Genomic DNA, 17,130 nt, shown 5'->3' on the forward strand with positions numbered 1-17,130 from the left:
CTCAAGAGTCTTCTCCAACACCACAGTTCAAAAGCATCAATTCTTTGGCACTCAGCTTTCTTCACAGTCCAACTCTCACATCCATACATGACCATAAAACATTCTTAAACTGAAACTACATTTTGTATGTAGCATGTACTTGTTCGGTTCCAGAAACCAATGAATGAACTGGGATATAAAAGAGTACAAACAGCAATATCCAGGGTGAGCTGCACTGTCTAATTTCACACTGTTATCATACACCTGTGCTCTGCCACGTACCACTGAAGAGATTGAAGAGCTTTCCACAGCACAGGTGTCACCACCAAAATCCATCTTCTAGCTGGGGTTGGGATGCTGAGGCAGGCACCATGTGAAGTATGAAACAGAGGCACACACTCTGAGGTTTTCTTTTTATTTCAATAGTATTTATTTCACACTGCTCCTTCCTAGTGGCAACACAGTTGGGCAACTGCAGTGTGGCCTTATGTATTCTTGAGAAGATATAGCTGCTTGCACTAGCTGTCCTGTGAACTCCTTTCATAATACCAAAAATGGCACCCATGTGGTAAAATACAATGGCTCTAAATGAGTTCATATCATTTTATTCCATATCTCAAAATAATCTAACACGATTATACCATGTGGCTATGTTTACTATACAACACTAAGTAGGCACAAAGGGGGAAAAAAAAAACCCTTCTCAGCAAACTCTGATGTTCAACCAAACACCTATGAAACTAGGTTTCATAATAAACCGTCCTATCAAAGTAGCCAGTTCTATACACCATGGAGATCTCATATTCTGGAGGACCCAGAGATGGACTACCCTGCTCCCCCTGCAGAGAAGGACTGTTGTCCCAGCTGCTGGGGCTGTAGAAGCCTTCAGCTGTCAGTCCCCTTGGACATGGCCTCAGATGCAGAGTCCCCTCAGGCTTCCCCAGTAGCTCCATGGTAAAGAATCCACCTGCAAGGCAGGAGCCACAGGTTCGATCCCTGGGTCGGGAAGGTCCCCAGAAGAAGGGAATGGCTATCCACCCCAGTATTCTGACCTGCAGAGTTCCATGGACAGAGGAGCCTAGTGGGCTATAGTCCATGGGGTTGCAAAGAGTCAGACACCACTGAAGCAACTTGGCATGCATGCAGAGACCCCTCATCCAAGGCCAAGTCCTTCCCAGGGTACTACATCCCAGGACTGAGTGGAGATAGAAATGAAGGGTCATTTGGTCCAGAGGGACAGCTCTGATAAGTCATGTCATCCCAAGAACTCACTATGGAGTTGGTTGTGGCTGTCAGGCCTGCACTGCAGCTCGACTTCTCTTCTGCTCAATCCCACTACCCACTCCTTCCCCGCGACGGGTGTGATTCCCAAGCACTCCTTAATAAATAGCTTCGTCTCTCTGTTAGAGTCACTCTCAGAGGAACCGAACAGTGACATCTATTATTTTCTGAAACAAGGCCAAAATAAAACCAGCCCTATTCAATGTCAAATGGACTACATTTGGCATTGACAAAATACAAGGGACACAAATTCCTAATGGCTCACTCATAATCCTAGAAAAATTAAGACTTGTGATGAGAAGGAAAAATCCAAGGCCTGGGTGGATTTTTGTAAAAAGGAGCCTGAATTCCAAATGTGAACCTGAACATGCTGCCCTTCCTTTTTAGCCAAGCTTCTTTGTAAAATATTAATTGATGTGGCACCATAATTAGATGGTCTTGAAATTTCCAATGGCTAGAAGTTTCTCGGTGGTCCTTGTAGTCCACTAGGTTTCTGTTACCACAGCAATTAGCAACTTATAAGAATTTAAAAGAAAAACAGTAAGAGGCCTTTCAATGGCAATTTACCATATCATGTGTAGATGCAAAAAATAATCACACTACATTTATAGTAATTCATAAACCAATTAACACATATATGAATTAAAGGACCAAAAGTCTTTCCCTGAAATGGTTGAAAAGAGGTTATCCAATTAATAAAAAATTTCAATCAGGTCTACATACCTTAGACTTCGGGAACGGGGGCGCATGGGTGTGTTTCTGCATCTGTTCTCTGTGGTGATGCTTTCGGTGGTACAAAAATGTTTTGATAAGAAGTGTAATTCATCTGGTGTCGGTTGATATGGTAACTGATGCAACTTCTCCTGGGAGGAACAGGATGACTACAACAAACCAAAGTGAGGTTTAATGACTATCTCAAAGAGAAACGCTTTACATGAATAGAGGTCACAGCACTAAATCTTGTTATATCACCATTTTATACTGCATCCTGTCCATGTTATAATGACAATGAAGGTAGAACGTGAAGTCGCTCAGTCGTGTCCGACTCTTTGCCGACCCATGGACGGTATGTATACCTTGATGTGGTCTCCAGAGGTCCAGATGGCTACCATATTTTATCTCGCTTGTCTACAATTTCCTCAAAAATAGTTTACTCTCTGAAGAAAAACCAGGGTCTGAAAATGGATGGGACCCAGTCAAAACCAGAGCAAGAAAGTGACAACTGGAGTAAGAATTTGGGTGCAATAAATGACAGATTAGTTCTCAGCTGAGTGTGACATCCTCACTTCTAACACTTGCTATTCAGGTAAGTAACATAAAATTAATCCTATGATGTATAATCATAAATGAACTCTATGATGTATAATCACAAATAAAGTAATAAGGTAATGAGATCTGGCTTTCGAAAGCATGCTGTCCTTTGACGCGATTATCATCAATATGAGTCCTGGGGAAAAAGGGGATGGGAAAAGAAAATATTTGTCTCACTAATGCCATTGTTTTAAAAACTGGGAATTGGAAATTTTTTCTGTGTTCTCTGACTTAACGCTATTTTTTTTTAACCGCTTCAGTGGTGTTGAGTTTTTTAATCCCTTGAACCTAGATGTGCTCTTTGAAAATCACTCAGCACTTAGAGAAAAGTAAGATAGAAAAGGTGAAAGGCTAAACAACACTGCTTTTAATCAATGAGAAATATAACTATTAAACAATGTGATTGCTTTTTTGTTTTTATTGAGAGGTAAACTCTTTAAATGATTCTAACAAAAGAAATGAGAAATGTTTGAGTAATGGAAACACAGGTAGAATAAGCATATTTTGAAAGATACCACTCATTTGAATATTCCATTCAAGCAGGTATTTTTTTAATTAAAAAAAACCTGCCACATCAAGAGCACACTTCATAAACACCGCAGCACTACACTGTAGTAATTAGAAATTAATAGACTAAAGCTTTAAAATATCCGTATACCTTGAAATTTTAAAATACTTTCTAAGTACATACTAAGACAAAGAGGAATTTTTACAATGTAATGAGATTATTTTATAAACTATAAAAATGAGAACACGGCTAGAAAGACTTCTGAGGTAAACCAAAGCTCTAGTCATAAAACACAAGTCAAGTCATAAATACCGTCACTATGAGAAAAGAGACAAAACACACAAAGTCAACTCAAGACATCAGTAAAAGAGTAAGAAAAATCAATGCCAGCAGGAGAGAAGCAGCGGCCATAAAAGCAAAGGTGATAAAATTAGCAAATGGAAAACCGGAATTAAGAATATGCATATATGTCTCAAAGGTAAATCAATGTACACAATTCTGTAGCCAAGGTTCAAAAACCCAGATGTCTATTCATAAATTCCCAGTAATAACTTTTTGGTGGCAAACCATCAATTGAACTGATGGAAAGTCATTTAAAATATGCATTTAATCCACTTGATGTGAATGTTAATTCAGCTTTGCCACAGAAATATTAATGCATTTGATTCTGAGTTGCTGGCCCAGTTGCTGCTGGGCTGTTATGTACAGTACAGGGAGGATCATGTTAACTTTGTAAAATGTGAAAATTAATTCCAGAACCACACCAGACTTAAAGAGTTTCCCACAAGGCATTATGAACCTGTGCTTGCATGAGAAGGACACAAGTGACTTTAGGGAGTGATTCCCTCTGAGGAGGAGGGAAGAGAAAAGGCCTGTGCAGGAAGGGCTTTATTTCCACTTTAATATTTTATTTGTTAATCAAAATAAACGTTTATGTTAAAAATAGCTGTAGCAAATGTAATAAAATGTTTACAGGTGCTAACTCCAACCGGAAAACTTTGTGGTTATACCATATACATAATCATGTGACTGAACTCCATAGCAACGTGCCCAGGGCTTACTGATGGGGGTATGTTAGAATGAATGATGAGGTGGGAAAAATATTCCTCTCTGGGGAAACAGCGTCCCTCCTCTCAGTTGGGACAAACGAGGTGTGAATGGGAAAAGGGTGACACTATCCAAGTGACACCGGATGAGTTTATGGAACCAGGAACAACTGGAGGCCCTCCAAACAGCCTGGGAATTCAAAAGGTATCAAACGGGGGCCCCCAGAGTGAGTCACTAATGGACAGCAGAGGGTCAGTCCAGAAGTCAGTTCCAGCAAAGATCAGGGACCCAGAGGAGAGCCAGCGACAGAGGCTGCAGGCGCTGTCCCTGGGGCCTCACCAGCTTACTGAAAAGATACCTCTGCTGGTCAATACATCCTTGCAATGGTACTTCTACTAGAGTTTCAAGAATTAGTTTGAATTCCTCAATAAATTTAGTCCCATGACTTTATATTTCTACCATGCTCTCTAAATGTGGTGCCAATAAGTCTCATCACCCACCTAGTTTGCATATATAACTTCTGACTACATCATAAATCAAATCCACTTTCAAAGAGTGAAGATTTACAAAAAGAACTGTGTTTCTAGTTCTCAAGGCAATTAGAAGAGTTTCCCCAAAATCTTGTGAGTAATGATATCATTCAAATAAACTAGTTTCCCAAGATAAGCATTTTGCAAAGGACAGTATTCATATGTACGTGTAGTTTTCTACTCAAAGTAATATTATTTTATAGTCAGACCATATATTTATAAGTATTTATACTCTTATTTTTATTCTTTCCCCCAGCAGAAAATAATCTCTCTGTGAGAAATATATGGGAGATGTCTTCTGACTGCTATAATTCCATGTTACTTATTTTTAAATTAAAAATTATAATCTGAATATTACTTTGGAAAAGTTTCTCAAATTAATTTTAACTACAAAACTTGAAATTAAGAGAAGCAGCAATACTTAATATCCTGAGGAAGGACTGATTAACTTCATATGACCAAATCTTTTCAATTTCAGAATGAAGCATTTTAACACTTGGGAATTTTGCAGTTTCTATAATACCCAAAGGACATGGTATTTACATTTCAGCATTAGCAACTTTGGAACTTGGCTAACAACAAACATCTGTAAAACTTAAGCTGTATTTTCAAAGTGTTTGTGACTTTATCCATATATATTCTGTATTTTTACTTAAAAAATAACCAAAATCATTTCTAATTAACTTAATCACAATCAGTTAACCCAGAAAATGAGACTCTAAAAGTGATTCAGGTTAGACTTAGAAAAGAAAAAAATGCAACTGCTGAGCAGCTTTGCACATTTTTTTGTCCTAACATTTAAAGGGCAAGAACATAGAGAAACTGAAGAAAATGAGAACCAGCATTTCAAATTTTCAATTATCATTTTTATCAATAGCCAATAAGGAGGAAAAAATAACTGAACTTGTTAGAGCACCTACATTTCAAAAATCTATTTGCCATGTATTTTCAAAAATACATTTCAAAATGACTGTCATTTTGAAAGTTACAATTTGATTTTGAAGGGGAAAAGAGGAATGCGAGATCCACAATTATATGATACCACCTTCTCCAATGAGATGGCTGGATGGCATCACCGACTGGATGGATGTGAGTTTGAGTGAACTCCGGGAGTTGGTGATGGACAGGGAGGCCTGGCGTGCTGCAATTCATGGGGTCGCAAAGAGTCGGACACGACTGAGCGACTGAACTGACTGACTGGCTGACCTTCTCCAATAAAATAAACACCTAAGAGAAAAGCTGCCTTACCTCTGGGTAGAAGCTGTCAGAAACACATAATACATGTGTGTGACTAAAAGCTGTCTCAGAAAGCTTCTTCTTCAGGCACATACGTAAGTCAGGGACAGCAATGACATCATGACAGATGGGCAGGTCAGATTCACTAATTACCAAGTTTGGTTTAAGCAATGCCTTGTGAATTCCTTTTTTAAAAAGTCAAGTGCCCAGGGTTGAGAAGCTTACTGTATTCTTATTGCTACAACACAGGGGTTAGTAAACAGCCCCTCAGTTCATTCTCTGTGCCTCAGAGCTTTGAGCCATAAAATGATGAAAACAATGGCAACTACATTATAAAGTATGTTTTTACAAATAAATGAGACAATTAAACAAGTCAATTAAATTTTACAATTTATATTTTTTATTTTTTTTCAAATTTTTCATTTACTATTAAATGAGCCAATGCATTGTAAACAGTGAGACTAGTACCTAGCACATAATAAGTGTCTATAAAAATATTTCTAAAGTACTTTGTACCAAATGGGCTCCACGTCTATGTAGCTCACCCTCACTTTTTAGATTCACTTTAAAAAATGACATTGATTTACTAGCTAGAGACAGAAAGAAGAAAGATCCTGCATGCTCCCCTGTTTTTCTTGCAAAAGAGAAACTTCTATATCCAAACTATAATAAGACTTGACGGCAGGGCAAAGCAAGGTGATATAGTTAAAATAAAAAGGATTTGAAGTCAAGAAAGAAGATATAAATCTGGGGCATGGGGATGATTCGATGAGAGAATATAGGAGAATGGGAGAAGTACTCTATTTGCTGGTAGTTGGCTTCTAACTGGAGATGCTCACAAGTCTAGGGAAGAATAAATTCTTATTCTTTTTTTGCTTTCTGGTCAATCAGTTTCAGCAATCATTTTCACACTGTGGTAGCCAATGCTTTCAAGATCTAAAACATGGGCTAATGATAAACAATGATGCTTACTGACACACAAAAAACAAGGCTGACTTTGTTTACCATTATTTAGTGACATTTCTATCCACTGAAGCCACTCAAGAGTTTTGAATGTCCTTTCCTGGATGTGAGGCTGAAGTGCCACTGAAACTATTCAAGGTTGTCAGGATGCTTCTCAGAAATGATCTAAATGGACAATTAACCCACATACTACAACACAATGGAATAATGGATAGGAAAATAGATTATTGCTCCTCAATAAAATATTATAAGAATATGGTAAAAATAATCCAACGGATTTTAACAGGCCAGTGTTTTGCTCTAGAAAACCCATGTTACATTGCATCTGGAACTCTGGAAACATGAAATATAAGGCACTGGTGATACCAATTAAAATTTATACATTTAATCAGTTTCTTTTCAATTCACTGATATTAAGTGTGAATCTATATGCTCAGCACAGTGCTGGGGTTTATGGGGGAAGGGAAAGATAGATACCCCTTTGCAATAAACCAAAGATTTTGACAAATTGAAGATGAGAATGACTCAGAAGCGGCTCTAAAACCATCAGGTCCATATTCCTGGCTAGTACAAGAGCTTTCAGACTGCTCCACTGGGTACTTATTGATTGACCTACACCATGTCCTAGGTCCTTCTAAATGACCACCAGCTTCTAAATCTCTGTAGAAGCTCTGTAGAAGGGGAGGGAGGGAGGGGAGGGACAGATAGGGAGTCTTTAGCAGATGCAAACTATTATATAAAGAATGGATAAACAACAAGGTCCTACAGTATAGCCCAGGGAACTATATTCAGTTTCCTGGAATATATCATAATGGAAAGAACATAAAAAAGAATGTATATATTTGTATGTGTATAACTGAATCACTTTGCTGTAGAGCAGAAATTAACACAATATCGTAAATCAACAGCACTTCAATTAAAAAAAGTAAAGTAAAAAAAATAAAGCTCTGTAGAGACAAATATCCCACAATATCACTAATTTAAATGGAGAAGGCAAGTATCCGAGCCACTGAATCACTTTCAGTAATTGCTAGGGCTCTTGTTGAAATGTTGTAGTTTGCGGCAACAGTATTCTTCTTCCTCTATCCCATTTCCATGGCTTCATCTTGTCTCTGTATTGATCTTAACCTATTGCTAAGTTCTTTTAATCTTTCCTTAAAAGAAAGTTTTTATCCAGAAGGTACAAATTTAAGGCTTGCCATTTCTTTTCTTTGAAAGAGAAAAACTACAAAACAAAACAAAACAGAACTCTACATCTAAGCCATACAAGAAAAAAATGACCCAGGCCATCAACGTTTAATGGCATTTTCAGTACTAATATGACTGGCATGGAACCAAAGCAATAAAACCAGATTGTGTTCCCTCCCCTCCCCCCAAACACCAAACAGTATTAAAACAAGAGCTCCCAGTCTCCTCCCACCTTGTGATCTGGGGACTTGCTCAATTTGTGCACCATACTTTAAAAGCCTGAAGCAAAGAGTATGTCCTTTTTGCGTTTGTCAGCTCATCATTTGATATGAAGCCTTCTCGGAGGGGCAGACATGCAGAATTTATCCTCTCCTCCCTATCAGGGCACAGCCAGAGAAAGTGCTGCCCATGCAAGAGCTCTGGGGTAGACAAGAGGAAAACTGGGCACTTACAGAGACCGTAGAGCTGGGAGTGTTTGTCCCATAGCCAGAGGAGGGGAGAGAAGCCAAGGACCAGCGGCGTCCATCAGTCCTGGTGAGAAAGTGCAATTAGCTTAGGCCAACACTGGGGTAGGGCTACACGGGAACCCCAGGGAAGCCGAGTATTCTCAGTGGAACAAATGGCACAAACACAGTCAATGAGGATGCGGAAATGTTCAGCAAGGGCCAGAGTAAACAAACATTATACAGCAGGTTGACGTTTATTTAAACTGAATCAATACACCCAAACAAGTAGAAAGTGAATGGGTTGATCCATATTATTGATCTCTCACTAATACACTTTGACAAAATGAATACCAGGGATAATTACATTGGTCGGACTCAGCAGATTCAGATGAATAAAAATAGAAAGGCAGGAGGAAAAACACTCCTATGTGGAAACTGGCAACTGGGGCCACGATCTTTGGAAGGGCCTGAGTTCCAGCATGGCATAAGAGCCTCTGGGGACTTCCACCGCATCTTAAAGACTTTCAGCTTATTACTTTCAAGAGAACAATCCTACTCATCACACAAAAGGAAGGGAGGATCAGGGGCTCGTGGCCGGCTGAAGCCTTAAGTGGCAAATAACTTTAGCACTAAGAAAGTGACTGACCTTGTGTTCAGAGTCTCTTAAGAGTTATTACCTTCTGACATGACCTGGCTTTATAAAGTGTTCCAGCAAATGCCTCTTTCAGAGTTTATGAGTGTGTGGCCCAGCTCTGGCCAGTGACAGGGAGTGAAGAAAGAAAATTCTCCACTCATGGTAGAAACTAATGCAGAGTAGAGTGACCTGTGCTAGTCACAGAGGTGAAGCTGTCAGGAGTCTTACTAGAATAAGGCTTTTATCTCCAAATGGCAACAGGATGGATAGCTTCTGGGTTGAACTCTATAGTTATTAATTGGGATCATTACAAGGGTCTCAGATGAGTTGTCAAAGCAGTGAAGACAATCCTGTTGCTAAAGTAGGATTATTTTATTAGAAATAATAAAATAACTATTTTATTAGCAATTTTGAATAGGACTATGCCTTCAAAATCACATAACACGGTGAAGACAAATATACACACATTTGCCATGGGGAGAAAAGGAAAAACACACTTTTCTAAAGAGCTATACTGTATTCTTTGACCATATGTAGCCTTTTTGTAATTCATGATTTATATTAATTTACCAAGTGAGAGATAAGAGCAGACCAAACTGACCACAGACATGTTCACTATAAGGGGGCATCAGGGAATTCTTCAGAATTTGACTTGAATTTGAGAAATGTCACAATCACATGCTTATGTACAAAACTGACATCTTAGCTTAAATTATAATCAAAGGAAAATATAATCATAGGTCACCATGGATGTTATTTTTATCTCCAATAAATGCAAATGGTCCACAAAGACAAAATGAGAAATTCAAGTGGATAAATCACAGAAATAGTACAATGTTAAGATTTTAGTAAAATTTACCTGTCAATTCTGTGACCATGATTGGAGGACAACTGAATCAAGTATTTTTTGTTTTTAAAGAAGCAAATTAAGATGTTTGCAAATGTATCAGATAAAAGGAATGAAAATAAATGCCACAAGTTCTCTAGAAATAATTTTATACAATTTAAAATGTTAAAAGATTTAAGAAGAAACTAATTCGAATAATATGTTTCCAAAGACAACTGAGCATCAATTAAACGGACACAGGTTGGTCCTGGCTTATTTGGCTAATTATTACAGACTTAAGAACCTATGCCTGGACTCTCCATTTTAACAATTTTTAAAAGAATATGGCTTTCAAAGAATTATTCAGTCCATTTAATAGCAATTATCAGAAACCAGTCTTTGGAAAGAGTGAGGGACACAATTTCCCCCACCAGGACTCTGCTCTGTGATTCATTACCTCTCCTTTCCCTCAGGTATCAGTGACCATATTTCAGATGAATGAACAACTCCAAGAGAAGACATGTTCTTATTAGTTCTGAAGCATAAATTACATTTGCTTACTCTGGAAAACACATGACTAGAAAGATGTTTAAACAAGAATGTGCTCAGTACTCTGCACAGCCACGGACCAGAAATAATTTATGTCTCATAAAGTTCCCTAAGTTGTCTGTGTCTATTTATTCAAATGGAACACAAAGGACCAACTGCATTTTCATCACCGTGACAACGGCACATGAGAACTTCCTATATATGCGATATATGTGCTCTAAGAGATAGCATGCCCTTTTTTTGAAGAAAGCTATCCACAGAAGTACAGTTTGGATCCTACTAATAATGTTTTCTTTTCTTTGTAGCAGCTACCAGTAAACGTTACCTGAAAACAAAACTACATTCTTGCCAAAGCCACGAGGCTTTTTTTTTTTTTTTTTTTTTTTGAAAAGTGTGTTTCCTTTGTGGGTGGAAATTTCAATGTTAAACTAAATGAAAAAGTAACATGAGAAAAACATCTGATGGGAACACAGGCTACAAAGCGACTAGCAAAAACAACAACAACAAAAGCAAACAAACAAAAACAACCCACTCAAAATCCACCCCTCCCCGCAAACCTCCATCATTTCAATACTAACCACAAAAAGTTAGATTGATATGGTGTACGACAAAGGAAGAAAGAAAAGTTCCAGTATCAACCTGGCTATTACAACTGCATAACGAGGAAGCAGGTTTCATTATCTGTTTGTTGGAGTCATCTGGCATGATACATTTTATGGTCTAGTTGATACGGGAACAAGATGAACTATGCCAATATAACGTAACCAGAGTAACTTCAGCCCACCTGTGCTCAATGAGCGTCTCATGACCTGACCTCAGCGGGCAAATCTGTTCCAGTAATTTGTCTATGGAAATACATTCTGATATTTCACCTGATAAATAACAACTAGGCAGCCAGGAGACATCCCCAGCATTTATTCAAGGCTCTCTCAATATTTCTAAGGAAGTGAAGGCAAGATATGATATGGAAACCTATACACAACTTCTGGGGAAGGCAGACCAATGTCATCACCTCCTCTTTACCACCAAGGAAGACAACATCAAGTGACTCCACAAGCAGGTGGATTGTAACTCAGTATCCCAGTTACTGGTTGGGTGTGCTGCAGTCAACGGGGTCGCAGAGAGTCTGACACGACTCAGCAATTGAATAACAATGATCACAGCTACTAGCAAAATACAAATGTATTTCCTTGTTCCAGATAAAACCCACTACACTATGACATGCATTTTCATCCTAGTATTTTAATCCAATACTAAAAATATTAACTTGATAATTTCACTCTCAGACACACATTAGATGGTATGGAAAACAAGTGTGTGTTGTCTTATTTCCCAGTCTTAACTGCAACTAGTACATTACCAGGAGATGAATACTGCACGGAAATTCTCACATGTTATAAGTAGGGTCAGAAAAGATTCATAAGTCCGACCTTTATCCCTTTACCCAAGAATAATTTTTAAAATAGGGCCATCTCTTTCATCTGTTGAACTGAATATACAAAATAATAAAATGTGGGACCCCCAAAATGGCATTACTTCCTAAGGTCTCAGAAATGCATACCATATGGTAGGGAATGGAGACCCATGAGTGGAATTTCCATGTTTCTTGAATGAAAAATCAACTTTAAAATGGAAGAGAAAGATGCCAGATGTTAAAAATAGGCCAATTTGAGTTTTCATAGAAAACACAGGTTCTGTTTACTTGAATAAAAGTTTTAAAAGATGATCACTCAAGTCCTAATCTAAATTAATACTTTTTGAAGACTGTGCAGTGAGTTCCATCTGGAAATTCCTGCAAAATGAACCAGAGGTCTCCTGTGATAATTTTCTGTTACGGTTTACGGCTTATTTGTCAAAAATTAACATGCCTGGGGGTTTGTGTATTTTTTTTTTTAATAGCACAGAAACCAGAGTCATCTGTCCTCTAGTCAGCCACTTAATTATTAGGTTCTCTTCATTTCTATAAATCTGGCAGGATTAAAAGACTGATTTCGGCCACATTTAAAAACAGGCTATGAGATGTGCATTTTCCTTTTACTTCAAGTAATTAAATGCATTCCACCACCACCTCCCCTGCCTTTTTTTTTTCTTTTTCAAAGAAATGTATTTTAAGGACTATGCTGTGTTCTTTTTTAAACCAATTTTTATAGGATTTCCCTTTTCATTTAGAATAGTAGCATCATCGTGAATTAATGTTCACTGGACAAACACAGGCTTTGTGGAACCAATTAACCGTCACATTTTCTCTACAGTGCTTACAGGCTGTAAGAGGGCTAAAAGAATCAAATTTGGAATTGGGGAAAACCAGGGTGTGGGTCTCAGAAAGTTCCTTGAAGATCACATCTCAATTACTTTTTGTGCTCCCTATGGGGAAGGCCTGGTACACATAGGCATTTACCATGTGGTGGCGAATGTGTGATTAGACAAGAGAAGCTTAATTATCAGGAACTGCAAATACACTGTAAGCAGATCCTTTCCTCTGGACCTAGTAACAGAAAACACATTACGTGATGACAAATGGCGGTGATGACACCGCAGGTTTGCACATAATGTGCAACCTATTTTTTTAACCTACCTGTATGTCTTGATTAAATGTTACCTTAATTCATTTCAAGGTATGATTAGCTCTCTGAACAAAATGTAATAACTATGCAGGACATTCGGACCATAAGAGCAATTCCTTCCGAATATTCAGAAACCCGGCTAAAGGGGCAAGTTTGTCTTCCGTGTGTTTTCCCTGACTGGAAGAGGAATGGAGGAAAGTGAAGATTTGAATGTGACAGGGGAAACACACTAATTGCACACTCAGAAGAGGAGGCTGTGCAGACATCTCTGACTGGGAGAAATCACAGCAGGTGATCCCAAGACAAAAGCTTTGGTAGCAGATCGTATGCCCACTATCCTCCGAGCAACAATATCTCCTTGTGACTCACCAACCCGGATATGAGACATATAGCCTTGATACTTGGAGTCCAATTCTAACTAAGAAAGGAAGAGAAAACACTCAGGAAAGTCACTAAATTGCTGGCTTGGTGCTCTCAGGGAAAGAGGCATCTTAAGAGTTTATACCTTGTGATGCCAAGTAAGGCCATTTTTAGTTATTTATTTATTTTTGAGTGTTTCAGTAACAATGACGACTGCACCAGGACACACGATGAATCAAGTCCTTATAATATAAGCTCGGATAAGTCAGTAAAAGTCTGTTGAACATCAAAAGCATGTATGAGACGCTACACTAGGGATGGGAGAAAAGGTGAAAATGTTTTTTTCTGCCCTTAGTGGGAGCCCACTATCTAGGGAAGGACCAAGGGAGGCATCTATAACTCTAATGGGTAGTGGAGGAACTGGGGCGGGGGGAGGGTTTCTCCACATAACACGTTATCACTCTACTCACAAAAAGTTCTTACCTCCGTGCAAATGAAAAATGGGCAGAGGCACTGGGGGAGAAATTTCTTGGACTATCTTGAGGGCTATTTCCTGTAGAGAGAAAGAAGGAAAAAAAAAAATGACATTAAGATTTAATTCTTATATCATTAGCTACATCCAGAACGCCCTTCTCTTTAGCAGTAAGCTTCTGTACACCTTTGTAAAATATCCATCGCCTCAAAAACTGCTTTCGTTTTATTTGGAGGAGAGGAAGGGATTGGCTTGAGTTCCAGCACAACTTTCCAAGGGTGTAATATATGAATAAACAAACCCATGTCACCAACCAACAGACTTCCATATATTGCATACTATAAGTATTTCAGCCCCACAGAATAATGAATACATACATATGTCTTGGTTCCTGCACTTCCAGATGTTAACATTTCCACAGTAGGATAGATAGAGAAGATAAGCTTCAATTGGGAGGGTGAGACTTTCCATTTTAGGAAGGCAGCCTCGGTAATTTTATTTACCGAAACAGAAGAAAAGTCTGAGGTCTCAATAAATCCTCATTCTTCAAAGCACATATTTGAAAGGGAGAAATGTCAGAACATGGCATAAAATACTGTGGAGAACCCCAGCAGTTCAGACCTCAAATGACCCAGCCTAGAGGCCCAGAAGTATCTTCTTCAATAGTCCCTCTGCTCCTAGGCAGCTGAGGGGATGACTGGCCAGGCTGCCTGTAAAGCCACAGCCACCCAGCGGCTGGCAGAAGGTGTCTTCCCCAGGTTCTTACGTGGTGGGTGGAACATGGATGCTTATGTAAGGTGACAGCTCGTCTGGAAGCTTGCTACTTTCCCCACCAGAACATGCAACCTGTTGCTGATCACTGGGCAAGCTTGGCAGGCAGCAGGTGAGGGGAGGCCCAAGGCGGCCAGACCACCCTGCTTCCCTCTGCATGGTTAATTAGGCTGGCAGAATGGCCTGAGGACCGGTTGGGACTGTAGCCGGTTTAAACAAGGAGGTTAGGAAAGGCTGCAAACAGATGCTGCATGTTCTTGAAACACAGAAAATAAATCAAGAGGACGTGTTTAATCCTTAACAGCAAGCCAGTGTTGCCACATTGCTGATTTCACACCGGACGTGACAATTTATAATTAGGTGGAAGGGACACAAAATGGCACCCAGCCATAAAGGTAACCAAACTATTACCCGTGTGCAAAAAGAATAGATTAACACCTTGAAGGGGATAATTTCAGTGTTACCTTTACTTCTGGACTGGCTGCACCTCTACTGAAATTTTTCAGTTAACTTAAAGTTGCAGATTTTGTAGTGATGGTATCAACAGATGCCATTAAGTTTATGACAGACAGCACAATTAAAGTCACTTAACTGGGAAGTGCTGAAAAGCCCCTTTCTTTATGGATAGAGAATCAAGAAGCATTTTCCCCCTGCTGCAATGAAATTTATCATGTCTTTGCATCTGTTGTTTCTCGGGCCTCTAGAGAAATGGATTCTGCTTTTGCCATCCGGTAATCCAGGACCCTTTCTGTCCTTTATCTACACAGCTAAATTACATTCTTTGAACTTCTCCCAACAGCCTTCATTCCCCCAGCCCCTCCTCTAGTTAGTTTGCGCATTGCTCTTCATATTCCTTAAAAGGTCTTGATTTCAAGATGGCTAGAAATTTTGTTTCTAAAGGGAAACAGGTCAAATGCCAGAAATCTCTGGGTTGATTTTGTTTTTATTTGGGGGGGAAAAAAAAAATTTGGTTTGCTCACACCCCACATAGAGCAAACCATCAGTAAATTATGAGAAACAAAACAACTGATTGAAGCCAAGGCATTTTGAGAACAATCCCTACTACTCTAATCACTGAGAATAAATAATAAGGCCAATGAAACTTGGCACCAAATTCTTAGCCCTGTGTTCTTTGTGAAGAGAACATTATATCTGGAGATTATATGAGATCAACCAGAACAAGTAGAGGGAGCTTATTAAATATTTTGAAGAATCTGAAGGAGGCAGAAACAGGAATTATCTTAAGAACCTTCTCCCTTTTACAGATTTTAACGAGCGGCCCTGCAGGAAACCATGTAACATCTTATAATACGTGGTGGCCCGTCACACTGAGGATGAATGGGCAGAGACAGAGATAGAGAGGTAGGTTAATTTAATTCCACTCTTTAAAAAAACAAGACAAAGAGGAAAAATCAGGGCTACCCTTGACCATTTCTTATCTTGGGTTTTGCCTTCTCATCCTATGTGGCCTTTCCAGGCCCATACACTGAAAATATTCCTCAGCTCTAAGTTACATAGCCATTTGTATTCTCCTACTAATCACAGATCTTTCTTCTTGTTTCTGGGCACACTGAAGAGCTAGTTGAGACAGAAACACACACATCCCACATTATCACAAAAGCCCTTATGTACAGCGGGCTACTGGAGAAAACAAGGGCAGTATAAACTAGACTACTTGGTAATTCCTTGAGGACAAGAGATTGCAGCTTAATTTGAGGGCAGTTCACCAAGCTCAGGATAAGAGAAGGAACGGAAGGACTTCAGGAAGGGGACAGAGTCAATCCAAATACAGTTAGGCGATGCAGTAGAGAGGCAGACTCTCTACTATCAGGGAATTCAGGCTGGTCAAGTCAATGAGTACATGTTTTGGTACTACCTAGTGGGAGGCTGGGAGAAGGCAATGGCACCCCACTCCAGTACTCTTGCCTGGAGAATCCCATGGATGGAGGAGCCTGGTGGGCTGCCGTCTATGGGGTCGCACAGAGTCGGACACGACTGAAGCGACTTAGCAGCAGCAGCAGCAGCAGCAGAAGGCTTAAGAGAAATCTAAACGCAAGAGAGGCGCTCGATATTTTAACCTGGTGTGAGTATGTTGAGTGGACAGAGGAGTCGCCAAGGAGAAGGAGCTGGATTAGGGTGTGGAAAGCCAACAGAAAGCATGTTCTGGTGACCAAACCAAGTGTAACTGGTGATGGATCAAAAATAAGTGATGAAAACGATCACAGACTAACTGATGCTTCCAAGGTTAGCAGACGGGGAGGATGACTGCTCCACTAACTGGGAACTTTTAGAGAGAACTGGGGCAGTATTAATAGGAGAGGAAAAGGACCGATGAGTATTCTAGAGCTTTTTGTGTCATTTGTTACAGAAAATTCCTCAATTTTCCTTAGGGAGAAATGACAAGATGAGTAGATTAGATAGGCACACCTCAATCTTTGAGGCCTTTGTTCTTCTTAGAAACAAAC

At 39.3% G+C, this 17,130-nt stretch overlaps 1 protein-coding gene across 3 annotated transcripts in view; it reads right to left on the reverse strand.

Moving 5' to 3' along the window:
* Positions 1-17,130, reverse strand: part of LOC102190263 (microtubule-associated serine/threonine-protein kinase 4) — a 229,174-nt gene that overhangs the window by 65,191 nt on the left and 146,853 nt on the right. For all 3 annotated transcript variants that reach the window (XM_018065527.1, XM_018065523.1, XM_018065524.1), the window contains 3 exons: positions 13,906-13,975; positions 8,496-8,574; positions 1,984-2,141 (listed from right to left, as the gene is read on the reverse strand). In XM_018065527.1, the coding sequence (XP_017921016.1) occupies positions 1,984-2,141; positions 8,496-8,574; positions 13,906-13,975 (307 nt within the window). The remainder of the gene's footprint in view (positions 1-1,983; positions 2,142-8,495; positions 8,575-13,905; positions 13,976-17,130) is intronic.

This window comes from Capra hircus, chromosome 20, assembly GCF_001704415.2.
Source record: "Capra hircus breed San Clemente chromosome 20, ASM170441v1, whole genome shotgun sequence".
Taxonomy (NCBI): Eukaryota; Metazoa; Chordata; class Mammalia; order Artiodactyla; family Bovidae; genus Capra; species Capra hircus.